General features: G+C 43.9%; 1 protein-coding gene across 2 annotated transcripts in view; it reads right to left on the reverse strand.

The window, feature by feature from the left end:
• Window positions 1–9,823: 9,823 nt before the first annotated feature.
• The window catches only part of LOC111961263 (long-chain fatty acid transport protein 4), a 28,009-nt gene continuing 16,997 nt past the window's right edge, over window positions 9,824–20,835 (reverse strand). Inside the window, exons 6-14 of one of the 2 annotated variants that reach the window (XR_011477020.1) lie at window positions 20,599–20,690; window positions 20,078–20,187; window positions 18,156–18,365; window positions 17,586–17,712; window positions 17,078–17,215; window positions 16,694–16,858; window positions 14,147–14,293; window positions 10,605–13,855; window positions 9,824–10,571 (exon numbers count right to left, since the gene is read on the reverse strand). Coding sequence is in view for 1 of the 2 variants with exons in the window: in XM_023983403.2 (XP_023839171.1) it covers window positions 13,698–13,855; window positions 14,147–14,293; window positions 16,694–16,858; window positions 17,078–17,215; window positions 17,586–17,712; window positions 18,156–18,365; window positions 20,078–20,187; window positions 20,599–20,690 (1,147 nt within the window). In the remaining variant the exon portion in view is untranslated. Of the gene's footprint in view, window positions 13,856–14,146; window positions 14,294–16,693; window positions 16,859–17,077; window positions 17,216–17,585; window positions 17,713–18,155; window positions 18,366–20,077; window positions 20,188–20,598; window positions 20,691–20,835 lie in introns of both variants that reach the window. The other variant, XM_023983403.2, reaches the window with a different exon arrangement.

Raw genomic sequence — 20,835 nt, forward strand, 5'->3', positions numbered from 1 at the left:
CCTAGTTCCCGACAAGCACGTGAACGCGGAATGATAGACAAGTTGGCTCCTGAAACCTTGTTGAGCATTCCTGAAGGACATTGAATTCCTGAATTCCTGACAGGACAGAGGAGTGCTTCAAATACCATCCTTCAAATACATCAGTTAAACTATTCAGACAGATAAAGGGGCATTTGTGCTTTTTTAAACAATTATTCAATTCACTGTTTGTCTTTTTACCAACCAAGAAGCCTTTGTTTTTGACCGAGTCATACACTGGGCAACACTGTCAGAAGAGCAACATGTCATTTTACAATGTTAAAGATAAACTAAAAAGACAACAGTTTAAAGGTCCAAAGCAGCCGTTTTTATCTCAATATCAAATCATTTCTGGGTAACAATTAAGTACCTGACTGTGATTGTTTTCAAATAAAATGGTCACAAAGAAACAAAAGTAACTTCTTAGCAAAGAGAAATTTCTCAAGCAAGAATTTAGCTAGGACTGTCTGGGGGTGGTCTGAGTGGGAATGAAAAAACTGAAAACTAGCTGCTATTGGCAGAGAGGTTTGGAACTCTTTTTTTATTGGTCTATTAACTAATTTACCGCCTGATGATGTCACCAGGCAGGCCAAAACTCCATCCCACCAAAACAGGCAGAAATTTCAGGCGGTCTTTTCAAACAGCTCTTAGACTATCAGGGCATTATCAGAATTTTCACAATTTCACTGTATTATTCCAACCTCATAATGTAGATATATACCGTATATAACACACAGGACAATCACTTTTTTGACTGCACTGGGCCTTTAAATAATTTGTATTAATATTGATTAACCATTGCCAATGTTTTTGTATGCATGCTTTACAGCCAGACAGTACTACTTAAAGTGGCAAGAAAACTATTTGAACCCTTTGGAATTACCTGGATTTCTGCATTAAATGGTCATCAAATTTGATCAAATTTTCATCTAAGTCACAACAATAGACAAACACAGTCTGCTTAAACTAATAACACACAAACAATTATACGTTTTCAGGTCTTTATTGAACACACCGTGTAAACATTCACAGTGCAGGTTGGGAAAAGTATGTGAACCCTTGGATTTAATAACTGGTTGACCCTCCTCTGGCAGCAATAACCTCAACCAAACGTTTTCTGTAGTTGCGGATCAGACCTTCACAGCGGTCAGGAGGAATTTTGAACCATTCATCTTTACAAAACTGTTTCAGTTAAGCAATATTCTTAGGATGTCTGGTGTGAACTGCTCTCTTGAGGTCATGTCACAGCATCTCAATCGGGTTGAGTTCAGGACTCTGACTGGGCCACTCCAGAAGGAGTATTTTCTTCTGTTGAAGCCATTCTGTTGTTAATTTACTTCTGTGTTTTGGGTCGTTGTCTTGCTGCATCACCCAACTTCTGTTGATCTTTAATTGGCGGACAGATAGCCTAACATTCTCCTGCAAAATGTCTTGATAAACTTGGGAATTCATTTTTCTGTCGATGACAGCAAGCTGTCCAGGCCCTGAGGCAGCAAAGCAGCCCAAACCATGATGTTCCCTCCACCATACTTTACAGTTGGGATGAGTTTTTGATGTTGGTGTGCTGTGCCTTTTTTCTCTCCACACATAGTGTTGTTTGTTCCTTCCGAACAACTTAACTTTAATCTGTCCACAGAATATTTTGCCAGAAGTTCTGTGTAACATCTAGGTGCTCTTTTGCGAACTTCAGACGTTTAGCAATGTTTAAAAAAAAAAAAAACTTCTTCCGTGGTTTCCTCCCATGAACACCAYTATTGTTTAGTGTTTTATGTATCGTAGAATCGTCAACAGAGATGTTAGCATGTTCCAGAGATTTCTGTAAGTCTTTAGCTGACACTTTAGGAGCTGTTGGAAAAGTCATTAGCCTAGGGGTTCACATACTTTTTCCAACCTACACTGTGAATGTTTAAATTATGTATTAAATATAGAAAAGAAAAATACAATAATTTGTGTGTTATTAGTTTAAGCACACTGTGTTTGTCTATTGTTGTGACTAAGATGAAGATCAGATCAAATTTTATGACCAATTTATGCAGAAATCCAGGTAATTCCAAAGGGTTCACACACTTTTTCTTGCTACTTACTGTAATTCGTTTTTTGGAGTATCTGTACTTTAATTTACTATTTATATTTTTTACTTTTACTTCACTACATTCCTAAAGAAAATATTGTACTTTTTACTTCATACCTTTTCCCTGACAACCCAAAGTACTCCTTACATTTTGAATGCTTAGCAGAACAGGAACATTGTTAAATTCAGGCACTTATCAAGAGAACACGTGGACATCCCTACTGCCTATGCTCTGAGGGACTCACTAAACACAAAAGCATCTTCTCAGTGTTGGAGTGTGCCCCTGGCTATCCGTACACTTTAAAAAGAAGAACATGGTGCCGTCCGCTTTGCTTAAAATAAGGAATTTGAAATTACTCATACTTTTACTTTTACTTTTGATACTTAAGTATATTTGAGCCATTAAATGTACYTTTGATACTTAAGTATATTTAAAACCAAATACTTTTAGACTTTTACTCAAGTAGCATTTTACTGGGTGACTTTCACTTTTACTTGAGTAACTTTCTATTAAGGTATCTATACTTTTACTTAAGTGTGACAATTGGGTAGTTTTTTCACCACTGCTTCTCTGCCACACCACCTTCTCTGCCACACCACCTTCTCTGCCACACCACCTTCTCTGCCATTGCTTAATAATGTTGTTCCTAAATGCCACAACAGAACAGAAAAACAGAAGACAAATAATCTAATCAAATGTTATTTGTTACATGCTTCAAACAGTGGCTTGGGAAAGTATTCACCCCCATGGCATTTTTCCTGTTTTGCTGCCTTACAACCTGGAATTAAAATGTATTTTTCTGGGTTTTGTATCATTTGATTTACACAACATGCCTACCACTTTGAAGATGCACATTTTTTTTTATTGTGAAACAAACAAGAAATAAGACAAAAAAACAGAAAACTTGAGGGTGATAACTATTCACCGCCCCAAAGTCAATACTTTGTAGAGACAACTTTTGCAGCAATTACAGCTGCAAGTCTATTGGGGTATTTCTCTATAAGCTTGTCACATCTAGCCACTGGGATTTTTGCCCATTCTTCAAGGCAAAACTGCTCCAGCTCCTTCAAGTTGGATGGATTCTGTCACGTTCCTGACCTTATTTTCCCTTGTTTTGAATTTTTTTAGTATGGTCAGGGCGTGAGTTGGGGTGGGTTGTCTATGTGTGTTTTCTATGTTGGGATTTTGGGTTCGGCCTGGTATGATTCTCAATCAGAGGCAGCTGTCAATCGTTGTCCCTGATTGAGAATCATACTTAGGCAGCTGGGGTTTCACGTTTGGTTTGTGGGTGTTTGTTCCTGTGTCAGTGTTTCGCCACACAGGACTGTTACGGTATGTTCGTTTGTTGTTTTGTATCGTGTATTGTTTTCGTGTCTATTAAATATCATGGAAACTTACCACTCTGCAAATTGGTCCTCCGATCCTTCTCGCCTCTCCTCGTCCGATGAGGAGGACGAAATAGACTGCCGTTACAGATTCCACTGGTCTACTGCAATCTTTAAGTCATACCACAGATTCTCAATTGGATTGAGGTCTGGGCTTTGACTAGGCCATTCCAAGACATTTAAATGTTTCCCCTTAAACCACCCGAGTGTTGCTTTAGCAGTATGCTTAGGGTCAGTGTCCTGCTGGAAGGTGAACCTCCATCCCAGTCTCAAATCTCTGGAAGACTGAAACAGGTTTCCCTCAAGAATTTCCCTGTATTTAGCGCCATCCATCATTCCTTCAATTCTGACCAGTTTCCCAGACCCTACCGATGAAAAACATCACCACAGCATGATGCTGCCACCACCATGCTTCACTGTGGGGATGCTGTTCTCGGGGTGATGAGAGTTGTTGGGTTTGCACCAGACAGCGTTTTCCTTGATGGCCAAAAAGCTATATTTATGTCTCATCTGACCAGAGTACCTTCTTCCATATGTTTGGGGAGTCTCCCAAAAATGCCTTTTGGCAAACACCAAACGCGTTGGCTTTTTCTGGTCACTCTTCCGTAAATCCCAGCTCTGTGGAGTGTATGGCTTAAAGTGGTCCTATGGACAGATACTCCGATCTCCGCTGTGGAGCTTTGCAGCTCCTTCAGGGTTATCTTTGGTCTCTTTGTTGCCTCTCTGATTAATGCCCTCCTTACCTGGTCCGTGAGTTTTGGTGTGCGGCCCTCTCTTGGCAGGTTTGTTGTGGTGCCATATTCCATTTTTAATAATGGATTTAATGGCGCTCCGTGGGATGTTCAAAGTTTCTGATATATTTTTTTACCAAACGCTGATCTGTACTTCTCCACAACTTTGTCCCTGACCTGTTTGGAGAGCTCCTTGGTCTTCATGGTGCCGCTTGCTTGGTGGTGCCCCTTGCTTAGTGGTGTTGCAGACTCTCGGGCCTTTCAGAACAGGTGTATGTATACTGAGATCATGTGACAGATGATGTGACACTTAGATTGCACACAGGTGGACTATTTAACAAATGATGTGACTTCTGAAGGTAATAGGTTGCACCAGATCTTATTTAGGGGCTTCATAGCAAAGGGGTAAATACATATGCAAGCACCACTTTTCAGTTTTTTTATTTTTTGAAACAAGGTTTTTTCATTACACTTCACCAATTTGGACTATTTTGTGTATGTCCATGACATGAAATCCAAATAAAAATCAATTTAAATTACAGGTTGTAATGCAACAAAATAGGAAAAACGCCAAGGAGGATGAATACTTGTGCAAGGCACTGTAAACAACAGGTGTAGACTAACAGTGAAATGTTTATTTACAGGTCCTTTTCCAACAATGCAGAGTTAAAAAAGTAAAATAGAAACAGTGACACGAGGAATAAATGCACAGAAAATAACTAATAACAAAAACACGTTTTGAAAAACACAGCTCTAGACAGGGAGTACCAGTACCGAGTCGATGTGCAGAGGTACTAGGTATTTGAGGTAGCTATGTACATATAGGTAAAGTAACTAGGCAACAGGATAGATAGACTGAGCAGTAGCAGCAGCGTATGTGGTGAGTTTGAAGGTGTGTGTGTGTGTGGCATCAGTGTGAATGTGAGCGCATGTTATATGTGTGGGGCGTATGCAGTGTGTCTGTGTGTGTGTGTGTGTTGGTGTGTTAGTGTAAGTCCAGTACCAGTCAAAAGTTTGAACACACCTACTCATTCAAGGGTTATTCTTTATTTTTACTATTTTCTACATTGTAGAATAATAGTGAAGATGTCAGAACTATGAAATAACCCACGTGGAATCATGTAGTAACCAAAAAAGTGTTAAACAAATCAAATATATTTTATATTTGAGATTCTTCAAAGTAGCCACCCTTTGCCTTGGTGACAGTTTTGCACATTCTTGGCATTCTCTCAACTAGCTTCACCTGGAATACTTTTCCAACAGTTTTGAAGGAGTTCCCACATACAGAACCAGTCAAAAGACTGGACACACCTACTCATTCTACAATGTAGAAAATAGTAAAAAATAAAGAAAAACCCTTGAATGAGTAGGTTTGTCCAATCTTTTGACTGGCGCTGTATGTGTGGGTGTGTGGGTAGAGTCCAGTGTGTGTAAATAGAGTCAGTGCAAAAAAAGGGTCAATGCAGGTACTCTGGGTAGCCATTTGACTAGCTATTTAACGGTCTTGTTTAGCAGTCTTGTGGCTTGTTCAGGGTCCTGTTGGTTCCAGACTTGGTGCACTGGTACCGCTTGCCGTGTGGTAGCAGAGAGAACAGTCAATGGCTTGGGTGGCTGCAGTCTTTGACAATCTTTTGTGCTTTCCTCTGACACCTGGCATAGAGAGAGGTCCTGGATGGCAGGGAGCTCGACCCCAGTGATGTACTGGGCCGTACTCACCACCCTCTGTAGCGCCTTGCAATCGAGTGGTTTCCGTTTTTGTACCAAGCGATGATGCAGCCAGTCTTGATGGTCTCAATAATGCAGCTGTATAGGTTTTTGAGGATCTGAGAACCCATGCCAAATCTTTTCAGCCCCCTGAGGGGGAAGAGGAGCTACCGTGCCATCTTCACAACTGTGTGGGTGTGTGGTGGACCATGTTAATTCCTTGGTGATGTGGACACAGAGGAACTTGAAGCTCTCGACCCGCTCCACTACAGCCCCATCGATGTGGATGGGGGGCGTGTTCGCCCCTCCATTTCCTGTAGCCCACGACCAGCTCCTTTGTCTTGCTGACGTTGAGGGAGAGGTTGTTGTCCTGGCAACACACTGCCAGGTCTCTGAACTCCTCCCTGTAGGCTGCCTCATCGTCGTTGGTATTCAGTCCTACCACCGTTGTGTCGTCAGCTAACTTGATAATGATAAATAAAAAGTGCATCATGTGGCTAGGTCGGTGAGAAGAAGAAGGGGTTATTATTATTACTTATACCATGGCATTGTTGAATACTCGTTTCTGATTGGCTTGAAGGGCGTTCTAGAGCATGCATTATTTCCCTATAACGCACAGTATATTTGCCCAGTAGAATTCAATGGCTATAGTTCTTGCCTGTTCTATGTTTGAGCTGCATTTGAAAGCAAAAGTCAAATTGAAAACATTATTGGCATTGTTGAATTTGATTTTCATAATAGTAAGCTAGGACTGATCGTTTGGTTAGCTAGTCTGTTTGTTTGGTTACTGTCACTAGCTACTTCAGTGGATGTTGAACACACTTCTACCTGCAAATGAACACATTCCTAGCTGTACATTTGTTAAATTATAGCCATGGTATAAAAGGGACAATCAGCTCGGGGCTCTATGTGTGCCTTGGAAAATAAAGCAACTCCGTGGAAGGTCAGTTCCACTCCGAAAGTGTGTCGTGGAACAAACCTTCCACGTCGTTCATTATTTTCCAGAGAACGCATAGCCCCTCGTTGATTATCCCTTCCTAAACTGGAGTGATCCTTTCTGAGACCAGAGAGATACAGAATTATTCCCCAATCAATCATCAGATAGGAGAGAGATGTTGTGCTCTCTCCACACACAACACACATTACCCCACAATAGGTTTAGATGTCTGTCGCAGTTCTCTTGAGACATAGAGAGAAACTCAATTGCATACTCCTCGCGTCCGCTCTCCTCGCCTCCTTCTCAAAACCCATTGGATGAGAAAGCCAGAGGTCCCGCCCCTCTGACCTTCTCCTCCAATGGGTTTTGAGAATGAGGCGAGTAGAGAGGATGCGAGGAGTACGCAATTGAGATTCTCCCAGAAATCACATAGCATATTCATTGCAGGTTTCTAGTTCTACATTCTACTTCCTTTTCCCAGTAGCATCGGGGTTTCATGATTGGCTCATGCATACCATATAACATGGTATAGAGCATTATTTCCTGGCTATTTGAGACTCTTCACTTCATTGAGCATACGCTGAGGACAGTGCTCAGCTGCAGCAGGTAGAGAGGGAACGATAGACAAGTTGGTTCCTGAATCCTTGTGGAACATTCCTGAAGGACATGGAATTGCTGAAAATTCTTTTTTACAATTCTGAGAGGAGAACAAAGAAGACCCAGCTTCAAATACATCAGTCGTAGGATTCAGACAGATAAAGGGACATTTGTGCTTTTTTTTTTAATTATTCAATTCACTGTTTGTCATTTTAACAACCAAGAAGCCTTTGTTTTTGACTGAGTCATACACTGGGCAACACTGTCAGAAGAGCAACATGTCATTTTACAATATTAAATAAAAATAAAAAAGACAATTTAAATCCTATTTATTAATATGGATTCACCATTGCCAATATGTTTGTATGCATGATTTATTGCCAGCTAGTCTTTTATAGGCAAGAGGATATCAGCATCCTCACTACCCCATGATAGGTTTCGGTGTCTGATGCAGTTTTCTTGACAGATCAAGGGCTAGTGCATAGAGAAAACAAGAAATATTGAAATATGGTTAACTGCATACTTGGAGTGTGTCTGAAGTGGATGGATCAATAGAGACGGGTGTAACATCAGTGGATGGATCAATAGAGACGGGTGTAACATCAGTGGATGGATCAATAGAGAGGTGAACATCAGTGGATGGACAATAGCGACGGGTGTAACATCAGTGGATGGATAATGCGCGGGTGACATTGTGATGACATAGAAACGGGTTAACATCAGTATGGGAGGATCAATAGAGACGGGTGTACATCAGTGGATGGACAATAGAGACGGGTGTAACATCAGTGGATGGATCAATAGACGGGGTGTAACATCAGTGGATGGATCATAGAGGACGGGTGTAACATCAGTGGATGGATCAATAGAGACGGGTGTAACATCAGTGGATGGTCAATAGAGACGGTGTAACATCAGTGGATGGATCAATTAGAGACGGGGTGTAACTCAGTGGATGGACAATAGAGACGGGTGTAACATCAGTGGATGGATCAATAGAGACGGGTGAACATCAGTGGATGGATCAATAGAGACGGGTGTAACATCAGTGGATGGATCAATAGAGACGGGTGTAACATCAGTGGATGGTCAATAGAGACGGGTGTAACATCAGTGGATGGACAATAGAGACGGTGTAACATCAGTGGATGGATCAATAGAGACGGGTGTAACATCAGTGGATGGATCAATAGAGGCGGTGTAACATCGTGGATGGATCAATAGAGACGGGTGTAACATCAGTGGATGGATCAATAGAGACGGGTGTAACATCAGTGGATGGATCATAGGACGGGTGTAACATCAGTGGATGGATCAATAGAGACGGGTGTAACATCAGTGGATGGATCAATAGAGACGGGTGTAACATCAGTGGATGGACCAATAGAGACGGGTGTAACATCAGTGGATGGCATCAATAGAGACGGGTGTAACATCAGTGGATGGATCAATAGAGACGGGTGTAACATCAGTGGATGGACCAATAGAGACGGGTGTAACATCAGTGGATGGACCAATAGAGCGGGTGTAAATCAGTGGATGGATCACATAGAGACGGGTGTAACATCAGTGGATGGACCAATAGAGACGGGTGTAACATCAGTGGATGGATCAATAGAGACGGGTGTAACATCAGTGGATGGACCAATAGAGACGGGTGTAAACATCATGGAGGGACCAATAGAGACGGGTGTAACATCAGTGGATGGACCAATAGCGACGGGTGTAACAGTAGCACTCCATTATCGGTTCGACCGGCCATAGCCAGGTGTACCGCGGGTCAGCTTACATTGCAGGTTAAGAGAACTAACGTAGCAGGATAGGAGAATTCACGTAGCAGGTTAGGATAATGAGGTTAAGGTTCGGAAAAGGGTTAGGGTGAGCTAAAATGCGTAGCAGGTTAGGAGAATTAACGTGACATGTTAGGAGAATTAACGTGTCAGGTTAGGAGAATGAGGTTAAGGTTAGGAAACGGATTAGGCTTAGCTAAAATGCTACAGTTGTCCACAATCGAGTCGTGGTGAGGCCAAATCAGCCCCGCCAAACAGTATTGAGTGGCAACAAACCTGCCCAATTAGCTGGTTCGCTTTCCATATACCCACTTCTGTTGATCCTCCCACGTCTGTTTACAAGCCCATTTTCAGACACACTCCGTCTATGCAGTTACCCATGACTCCAAAAATCACCTAACATATTCAATGCAGGCTTCTAGTTCTACATCCTACTTCCTGTTTGTCAGTATCATCGGGTCTCATGATTGGCTCAAGCATACCATACAACTGATATGAACCAATCATAAAAAAGCAACGTATAGAGCATTATTTATTTACCATTTGAGACTCGTCACTTCAACACAATACACAACCAAGGTAAACAAAGTAAGTTTCCATTCATCAATCTGTTTTATTCATTATCCATCATCCCAGTACCCCAGTACTATAGAAGAGCAATGCATTGATATTTCAACAATATATTTTATAAATAAATCAGACATTCTTTGATACAGTTTGTTAGTAGGACATAATATAATGTTTACTCCTATGGATTGAGGATTCACTGGTATGGTCGGCAGCAGCCAGGATGATTTTGCTAGGAAACAGCGCCCCCCTCTGGTTAAAGACCTGACCAACACCCTGTCCCTCTCGCACATTACAATACCTCCCATTGGTTTGTGACACATTTGCCCTGTCCAGAAACAACTCCTAGCCTCTTACCGCTTAGTGAGTAAGTTCTACACAACTTCCCTAGGAGCTAGGGAGTTGTTGCTGGACATCACCAAACAGAGTAAACTGATCACCTCAGAGAGTCTGTGACACTCACACTTTTGTGTGTGAGTGTCACAGACTCTCTGAGGTTATCAGGTTATCAGTATGTCTCTCTATTCAGTGTCACAGGAATAAGATAGCAGTACTAAAGACAACACTGAAATTGGGATGTGTGGGTACTATATAGGCCTCTGTACATGCGTGCCCACAAGGCTTTAGAAACAGCGGCATCAACGTTACAGTGCAAAGCAACAGTATTGATGTAATGGCTTGTAAAGTAAAGCACGTGGCCATTATTCATACTAATCTCAAGTTTCCACATATTTTATTCTGCTGGGGACAGAGTAGTCTCGCTCGCCAGACTCAGGGAACTCTGCACAGTTGTGAGATGAGACCGCTTGCTGTTTGGGGTTTTAGGCTGGGTTTCTCTACATCACTTTGTGACATCTGCTGATGTAAAAAGGGCTTTGTAAATACATTTGATTGATTGATTGACAAGAGACATATTGGAATGGAATATAGTTCTGGTGGAATGTAGGACTAAACCTGTATCTTAAGCGGTTGTACTGTAGCGATCCAAACAATACACTCTGATATTGCCATACTCTCCTTCGACTTTCATCTGTGTGTGTGTGTGTGTCACATTGTGACCAATGCAGGACAGGTATGAAAACAGAGAGGGCCTCCGCACAGCAGACTGTATAGAAGGGCTGGAGTTTGGCGCCCTCCAGTGGTCAGGGGCTGTCATAGGTGTGGGTGCTGGTCAACGGTCTAACAGGCAGACAAACTCGTGGAGCCCCTTCACTCACTTCCAGAATCGTGATACATTAAAGCTTTGATTTCACACAGAGAAAATAACAAACAAACAAACACAACGCATAGCTCTGACACAGTCAATGCACATTCAAATAAGGAATAATTCATACTTAAAAAATGTATAATTTAAATTCCCCAAAAAAGGAAGTGGGAAACACATCTGGTTGCAGACAGGAGGTGCATCTCAATAGTCTAAAATAGATCCCGCTCCTTGTCTCCTCTCCTTTAACACAACAACACAACAGGTTAGGTGAAAGCAATACGACTATGGCTGTTTTTCACTTGTCTCCACTCCTTTCATATCAGTGCAGATGAAGGAAAGAAGACAAGGGAGGAAACCACTTCAGACTATTGCCCAATGCCCATCCAGATTCCTCTGGGGCTGCCCAGTCATGCGCCACCTTGTGGTCATACTATCCTATGACACCCCAGGATCAAAAACATCAAAGCAGCATTCTCATATATAACCCCCAAAATGTATATATTCCTCTTTTCAACATAATTATTGGTCTAATTGTTTCCTTCTTCGAACATTTTTCCTCTAAACATTGTGAGCAACAAAACGATCATCACTAATAATAAATACACAAAATGATGGATAGAGCTGGAGAGCAATGTCATCACTTCCCCTTCCTCATCATCCCGGTGTGCACGTGTAAGACGACAGAGACACGCCAGACAGGAGACAAAGGGGAGGAACCTGGGATAGATAGCAAACTGCACTACCCACGATCCTCAGCTTGGTAGGAGAGTCATTCTCCCCTGGCCTCCAAAATCGACTTCACACAGACAGGATATTTGGCTTGCCAAACAGGCTCCTGATTTGTTTGCTTGTTTCGAGAGGACATGGAGACAGAGCGTACACTGACACTCGTCGGAGTGGAGACAGTACTAGTGCATTATGTGCTCTGAGAAAAATAACAGCGTGACAGAAAATGTCTAGACATAAGAGAAGCAAGGATCCAAACAGAAGTGTCTGGGTGGGATGAGAGTGTGAGGTACTTGGTGGGAGACGTGCCCAACGGGAGTGAGGGGGTGGGAATAACATGACGGAGAGTTGAATGAATAAGTAAGGATAGAGATTGAGGGAATAGGGTGCTACGGGAGAGTAGGGAGAGAGACTATGGGACAGAAGGGAGTAAGGGGTGAAGGAGTAGGGTGTTATGGGACAGGGCCTGTGAATCTGAGTTGGTAAACTCACAGTGAAGGCACAGTGCTCTGTTTGTGTGGATCATTCATGCTGCTGAAGAAGATGAAACAAGAATGAAGAAGAACAAACAACGATGACGAAGAGAATGATCTTTACCCTTTCCTCTCAACTCTTTTCGATCGTTTGGTTTGCTGCACCAGAGTCTGAGAGAGTGTTGAATTCCTTCTGTAGCACCAGATTACTCTGCTCATATTAAATCCTCAACAACACCTCTACAGAGACAGACAGAAGTCGGTGCTTTTCAATTCAGCTCTCTCTTTGTCCGGCTTTAAAATATCCACTATGCCATACCATTTAGGCCCAACCTGCACAATACTGACAGAAACCCTCCCCATCTAATCAGAACATTCAGAAACAGAATCTTCTACCCCAGAATCAGAACCTTTCAGAATCAGAATCTTCTATCCCAGATTCAGAACCTTTCAGAATCATGTTTGAAACTGTGAGAGTTATGTGTTCCAGCGAATAGAACCCCGTAAGGTAGGGGGGGGGGGGGGGGAGGTCAGGAGAAAGCCGAGCGCAATCGTGGACATAGCATAACATGGTTAGCATTTTGATTAGCATTTTATTAGGAACTTGATGTTAAACATCATCGTTTATTTTTGAAATATGTAAAGACTACTCTACAAATTAAATATATTTGGTGTAATGCAGACATATTTCAATATTATAGAGAGCTTCTTCTCAGATCACCTTATGGCTGGCTGAGTATTGATCTGCCAATGCTGGATCCCAGTTTCAACCACATGTGAATCTCCCTCCACTGACATACAGTACAGCAAGCCTAGAGGCTGTATGTCTAACATGGATGGGCAGACCTCACACCACTAAAACCAATCTGTCATTTTGTGTCACAACAGAAGCCACTGGTCACTGACTGGGCATGGTGCAGGCCGGGCCTCAGATGGAGTGACCTCATCAACATTAGACAGACAAACCGACAGACCAATAGGAGTGTTTCCTTTGTTCAATTCACGTTCCTTCATTGTGCCATGTTCATGTTCCTCTAACTAGGTCTTTTTTAAAGATTTGGAGTAAGTTATTATGTTTCTGCATTCTGGAGACATGCCACATGCCCCTCTCAGCGAACAAGTTCTGTCCTTCCAGCGAGCGCTCCTCTTGGTCCAGGTCAGGTGAAGCTCTGGGGTAGGGGGGGTGAAGGGTCGGAGGAAGTGCCTCAGGGGTCAAAGGGCAAAGGGCGCTCTAGGTGTATCATGGGATATGGTGTCAGATTGGCTTGTCATGTGTTCCAGATGAGACCCAGCTGCCCCTTTCTGGTTGCTGAGGTAACGAGGGGCGTGGGCTTAGAGAGAGCAGAGAGGGGAGTTAGAGTTTTCCTGGGGGGAGGGAGAGTGACTTCAGGTATAGGGGTGTTTCTGTGTGTGGGGGGGTGGATAGGGGTGGTTTAGGGATATTGGCTGGGGGGGGGGGGGGCAAAGAGTGACCAGATCAGATCTCACATTTACAGTTTCTGCTTCCCTGAGATGATGCTGCTGTAGAGCTCCTGGTGCAGCTCCACATAGCGCCCCCTGCTGGGGTCAAGGAAGTACAGTTTGTTTGACGTCATGCTTGGGTCAAAGCCCTCCCGCCGCATCTCTGTCTTCTGGAACTTATAGGTGCCTGGAGGAGGAGAGTGAGGGAGAAGAGGAGAGGTGGTAGAGCGGTAGAGAGGTGAATTAGAGACCAGTGGATGCTGCAGAGGGGAGGACGGCTCATCTCCTGAAGTGTGCACTCGTTCACTACTTCCCACAAATCTAAAAGCATTGGATTGCTGGAGGCATGGGCTAATGGGAGTTTCCACCACATTTCTTATACCAGTAATTTCATTTCAAAGCAGTAAAGGGAAGTGAACAAATGCACACTTTGGGAGGAAGGAGAGATCATTGGGACACAGCTCCAGACTGAACCCACCTGTCTTGTTGACCTCGTTGAGGAAGCGTAGGAAGACGGGTCGTGCGTATGGCGGCAGGGCTTTCTCCAGATCCTTCCCAAACTTTTCCAGGTCTGTAGACCTCTCTGGATCGGCTACGGCAGCCATCCCAGCCTTCCCCTCGGCTCCTGAGACAACATAAAACCCAAAAGCTTTTATTTTTTTATGGTACGGCCATTTAATTAACCTTGATTTAACCAGGAAAGACCACTGAGGTTATACAACTCTTTTGAAAGGGCGACCTGTACATACAATTAGTGAACGATCAAGTCATTCACATCTGTTGTAACAACCAGGAGACGGCTGGAATTGCCTTGGAGGAAAACATGCTTTAGTGATGACATCATGGGTCAAACATTCCAAACCCTGTCTGCTGCTGCTCAGTGCTCACCACATTACCGCCAGTAGGCTACATGGTCGGTCGGCAAAACTCACTCAAGCAGACAGAAGTGACTAACAACATCCTTGAAAGCGCAAAGCAAAGCACACGCCCTTGACACGCCCTTGGCAGTCACAGCACTGTAGTTCCTCCTCTCCGCCCATCACCAGAAGTGAGGAGAGTTTCACGCGACGACTCAGTCCGACGCCACTCGCAGAACAGCAAAGTGCTTCATTTGACACATTTTGTTTGGTCACATACAGAAGAAACATCGACTGGCTGTGTGGCTGGGTTGTCCACAGAAAGCAGAAAAGTGCCAGGGTAGCTACGAACCTTTCTGTGGGGAAACGATAATGCTCAAGAGATGGGGGGAGGGCATGGGTTTTATGCAGTTGTTTGATGAGTTTTGATAACATGGATTTATGTCCCCACTGCTGAAAAAAAGAGCCGTGTTGACCTAGGGTGGTCTAGCATCCTTAGGTCATATATATAGGAGCAGGCTCAAGGGGGTGGGGGTTTCCACGTCACCCAGTTCAATAGCCAAACACGCACAGGATGCACAACCAGAATACAAAATGGGGAATTTATTAGGGAGATTTGCATACTGTGGGAAAGGGGGGGGGGAATTCAGCGACCAGTTCAGAGTCCACAATTCATTCTAGTTGTCTGTTCCGTTCTCCAGGGGTAATCCTAAACCTCGGGTCCTCAGCCAAACTGGTTCGGTACACAGTGGGGGGGGGGGGTAATCAGACAGTCCAGGTCACAAAGGTAATATAGATCGCACGCCTCTTCCTGTTTGTGCAGCCCACTTCCTCTTTTATCCCCAAGCACTCCACGGCTTAATGATCCACAGGCTTGCCTCGTTGGGGCAGGAAGTCCATATAAGGCTATACATGCCCCTCTCTCCCTGCCGCCTGCCACAGTATATATACCGTTTGGTTCTGAAAATATGAAATATACTTATTCATGTCACTGAGGGAGAGAGGGGAATGTATATGTCATATATGTCCGGATATGTCATTGTTAGCCGTCAGGGATCCTATGGGAGAAGAGACACAGTCTGGTACGAGTCAACATGACAGCTGTGAGTTGGGGAGGAGTGAGCACTTTGGGGCAGAGGTCAGGTCAAATGAAGTGAGGAAGAACAGGTATCACTAAGGTTCTGTCGCGCAACAGAGTTGCATTGGCTGTTCAGATGTGTAGGAGGAGACTCAGCCTAGGAGAAAGGGTTAAATACCAGCGCTTGTGTGATTATGTATTTTGTCTTTATGCAGCTGTATCGACCCAATGTGTGAATAAACTTGGTTTGAGCTTTATTAAGCATCCGTGAGTTTTAATAGGTTAATTTAGAACCTAACAATACTGAACAAAAATATAAATGCAACATGTAAAATGCTGGTCTCATGTTTCGTGAGCTGAAATTAAAGTTCCATACGCACAAAAAGCTTATTTCTCTCCAATTTTGTGCACAAATTTGTTTACATCCCTGTTAGTGAGCATTTTATCCTTTGTCAAGATAATCCATCCACCTGACAGGTGTGGCATATCAAGAAGCTGGTTAAACAGCATGATCATTACACAGGTGCACCTTGTGTATAATAAAAGGCCACTAAAATGTGCCGTTTTGTAACACAACACAATGCCACAGACGTCTCAAGTTTTGAGGGAGAGTGCAATTGGCATGCTGACTGCAGGAATGTCCACCAGAGCTGTTTCCAGATAATGTCATGTTAATTTCTCTACCATAAGCTGACTCCAACGTCGTTTTACAGAATCTGGCAGTAGGTCCAACCAGCCTAACAACCGTAGAGCACGTGTAACCACACTAGGCCAGAACCTCAACATCCGGCATCTTCATCTGCGGGATCGTCAGAGGGGGGAGGGTGGGTGCTGAGGAGTATTTGTGTCTGTAATAAAGCCCTTTTGTGGGGAAAAACTCATTCTGATTGTCTGGGCCTGGCTCTACAGTGGGTGGGTCTGACTCCCAAGTGTGTGGTCCTATGCCCTTCCCAGGCCCACCCATGGCTGTGCCACTGCTCAGTCATGTGAAATCCATAGATTAGGGCCTAATGAAATTGTTGCATGTTGCGTTTATATTTTTGTTTAGTATATATATATATATATATATATAAGATCTGTGCAACTGTACCTGGGACCCCGACTCCATAGACCACCACATCCTTCATGTCCAATAGACGACTCAAGGTCCCCTCCACTTCCGTGGTCGACACGTTCTCTCCCTTCCAGCGGAACGTGTCCCCAGTACGGTCCTTAAAGTACATGTAACCATACTGGTCCATGATGAGGACATCGCCTGGAGGGAGACAGGGGTAATAAGCATAAGAATGTGTGTGTGTGTGTGCATGCGTTTGTGAGTGAGAGTGAGTGAGTGAGTGAGTGAGTGAGTGTGAGAGAGAGAGAGATAAAAATAGGGGAAAGTGAGAAAGAGGGAGAAAAGGAGAGAGAGAGCAAGAAATTGATTGATTGATACAGGGGGGGGGGGGTCTAATGATAAAGTTTAGTAGCATTTTACCTGACAGATAGGCACTGTCTCCCTTCTTGAAGACGTTGTTAGCGATCTTCTTGGTGGTGGCTCCTTCGTTCACGTAGCCATCAAACCTTCTCAGGGGATCATTCTGAATTATCCTACCCACCAACTGGCCGGGCTCACCTAGACAGACAGACACAGAGACAGAGACAGAGACAGAGACAGAGACAGAGACAGAGACAGAGACAGACAGAGACACAGACTCTATTACATAAAGCAACAGGCCTGGTCAACTCAACTACTGCAAACATAACAAATACAACATTTTAGTCACATCGACCTTTTGTGCAACCTTGCTGCTTTTGTTAACAAATGTTTCTTAACCAAGTAAACACAGTGTGCGGTTGTCCATTCCACCAGTTTGCTTTGGGTTTCGCTTCTCCTAATGCACATCGGTGAACTAAGACGTGACTTTAGGTGGGCAAAACTAAATATTCAACCACTGTAAAACAGGTATAAATAGGTATAGAATGGGTATCGGGCGGTGACATACCAGGCTTGCATGGGATGCAGACTCCATCGGGCCCTCTAATGAGCTCCATAGTCTCTTCGTCCACCTTCACCAGTCTGATGGGGTAGATGAAGGGGAGGATCTGGCTGTTGAACCCGCACGCTCCCGTCTGGTGGATAGATAACATTACTACAACGTTACCACAAAACAACTACTGGTCAACCCGATTCAACTACTGTTGAAGACAAACAGTGCACTGAAACTCTGTTAACCTCACAGCTAATAGCTACAAAGGTCAGACGAGGCAAATTAGCGGGAGAATGGAGATACACAGCATGCAGTCCCAAATCAATAAAGAGTGACAACTAATACACTACTTTAACTCCTGACGATTAAATACCATATAATAAACTACAAGACTGGTGAGTTCTTTGAGCCCTGTGACGCCATAATTAAGACCAGGCAGCGTTACAAAGTGGATGTTGATCCCCATGGACTAGATACTATAGTAAAAGACAAGAACATGCCCTATGAGAGCCAAAAGGTCTAGCTACGCCGTATCATTTGAGATATGGGTTTTGCTCGAACCAAAATGTCCGCCTCGCGCCTCACCATGTTGCCGAAGTTGCCCAGGCTGCAGTTGCACTCTGTGGCTCCGTAGAACTCTGCTATCTGTGGCACGTTGAAGCGAGAGGTGAACTCCTCCCAGATGGACTGGCGCAGGCCGTTACCCAGCGCCATGCGGACCCGGTGTTGCCGCTCTATGTCCTTCACTGGCTGGTTCAACAGGTACCGGCAGATCTCCCCGATGTACTGGACAATCTGGGGAACAGAGTCAATCAGTCAGTCAATCCATCAATCAATCACCAGCACAGCGAGACGAGGGGGTATGAGTGAGGAACTGCAACACCTGGCCACACACCACTCTTAACACCCTTGCTTTATTATTCCACAAATCTTCTTGAGCTACACTACCGTTCAAAAGTTTGGGGCCACTTACGAAACGTCCTTGTTTTTTGTCCATTTAAAATAACATCAAATTGATCAGAAATACAGTGTAGACACTGTTAATGTTGGAAGTGACTATTGTAGCTGGAAACGGCAGAATTTTTATGGAATATCTACGTAGGCGTACAGAGGCCCATTATCAGCAACCATCCCTCCTGTCTTCCAATGGCACGTTGTGTTAGCTAACAGCGCAAACTGGCTCTAACCAGAATAGAGAGAGGAGTGGGAGGCCCCGGTGCACAACTGAGCAAGAGGACAAGTACATTAGAGTGTCTAGTTTGAGAAACAGACGCCTCACAAACCCTCAACTGGCAGCTTCATTAAATAGTACTTTTTTATTGGCCAGTCTGAGATAGGGCTTTTTCTTTGACACTCTCCTAGAAGGCCAGCATCCCGGAGTCGCCTCTTCACTGTTGACGTTGAGACGGATGTTTGCGCGTTCTATTTAATGAAGCTGCCAGTTGAGGACTTGTGAGGCGTCTGTATCTCAAACTAGACACTCTAATGTACTTGTCCTCTTGCTCAGTTGTGCACCGGGGCCTCCCACTCCTCTTTCTATTCTGGTTAGAGCTAGTTTGCGCTGTTCTGTGAAGGGAGCAGTACACAGCGATGTATGAGATCTTCAGTTTCTTGGCAATTTCTCGCATGGAATAGCCTTCATTTCTCAGAACAAGAATAGGCTGATGAGTTTCAGAAGAAAGTTCTTTGTTTCTGGCAATTTTGAGCCTGTAATCGAACCCACAAATGCTGATGCGCCAGATACTCAACTAGTATAAAGAAGGCCAGTTATATTGCTTATTTAATCAGAACACCAGTTTCCAGCTGTGCTAACATAATTGCAGAAGGGTTTTCTAATGATCAATTAGCCTTTTCAAATTATAAACCTGGATTAGCTAACACAGCGTGCCATTGGAACACAGGAGTGATGGTTGCTGATAATGGGCCTCTGTACGCCTATGTAGAAATTACATAAAAATCATGCCGTTTCCAGCTACTAAAGTAATTTACAACAATAACAATGTCTACACTGTATTTCTGATCAATTTGATGTTATTTTAAAGGACCAAAAAGTTGCTTTTCTTTCCAAAGCAAGGACATTTCTATGTGACCCCGAACTTTTGAACGGTAGTGTATCTTTGGGTACTTCTGTAGAGAAATAGACAACAACCCGCTTTTATAAGGCTGTCTACAACCTTTTGCAGAGCCCTTACCCAAAACATTACTTCGGATTTCACTACTTAGACATCCTGAACAGATTTCTACCAGACCCCTAATCCTAAAACCAAACCTCCCTGAGCTATCGTTGAGCTTTTCTGTAGATAAACATCAGCCCAGTGGAACAAAAAGTTAACAACACTACCTTCTAACCCAAACTAACCCAAACCATGTACGGTATCTCCTCTCAGTCTCTACTGATCCCCACTTTCCTTTTCTGTACAGATTTATCCTCCAGTCTCTGAGCTACTCTGTACTCATTCGGCTACTGAGTTAGATAGCTCACCATGCGGAGTGTGTGTGTGGCTCACCGTGCAGTTGTACTTGGCACAGTCATCCCAGAACCGGGAGGCAGAGAACTTCTTCTTGATGACCACYGTCATGCCATGGATCAGGCACTGMCCCACTCCGACTATGTTACCTGGGCAACATATGTATATGTTCAGTGTTTCAGAGGTAACGCACACACACTGACACCTATAGCCACAGAAAGTACTTTGCGGGGTGGGCGATGCTGAATTTGTTTTTATTTTGCCTGCGCTATTCATGAAAAAAAAAGTTCTGAATATTTGTTTTTATTCTGATTTTTCAGGCGTTGCTGCAGCAACCTCAGCACCCCTACTTTCCGCGGCTATGACTGACACGCACACACACGCGTGCACGCACACACACGCACAAATTTAGCTTCACCCTCTCAAGCACACACTCGCACCTACGCAGGCACGTACACAGACACACACAGGCATGTGCAGACACACACAGGCATGTGCAGACACACACACCACGTGCAGACATACACACCACACCACACACACACATGCAGCACTGTTACCTGCAGAGTGGTAGAGTGGAAGGCAATCGTACATCACGTCATCAGACGTCATCCCGAAGCCATAGTATACCAACGCTGCCATGCGGTAGTACCTATCAAGCACAGGTGGGAGAGAGAGAGAGAGAAAGTTAGAAGAGAGGGGGAAGGAGTGGTTGAGTGAAAGAGAGAGATCCAGTGCCTTTTTGGCTTTTTCCACATTTTGTTTTTGTTACAGTCTGAATTGAAAATTGATTCAAT

Source organism: Salvelinus sp. IW2-2015, linkage group LG4q.1:29 (genome assembly GCF_002910315.2).
Source record: "Salvelinus sp. IW2-2015 linkage group LG4q.1:29, ASM291031v2, whole genome shotgun sequence".
Lineage (NCBI taxonomy): Eukaryota > Metazoa > Chordata > Actinopteri > Salmoniformes > Salmonidae > Salvelinus > Salvelinus sp. IW2-2015.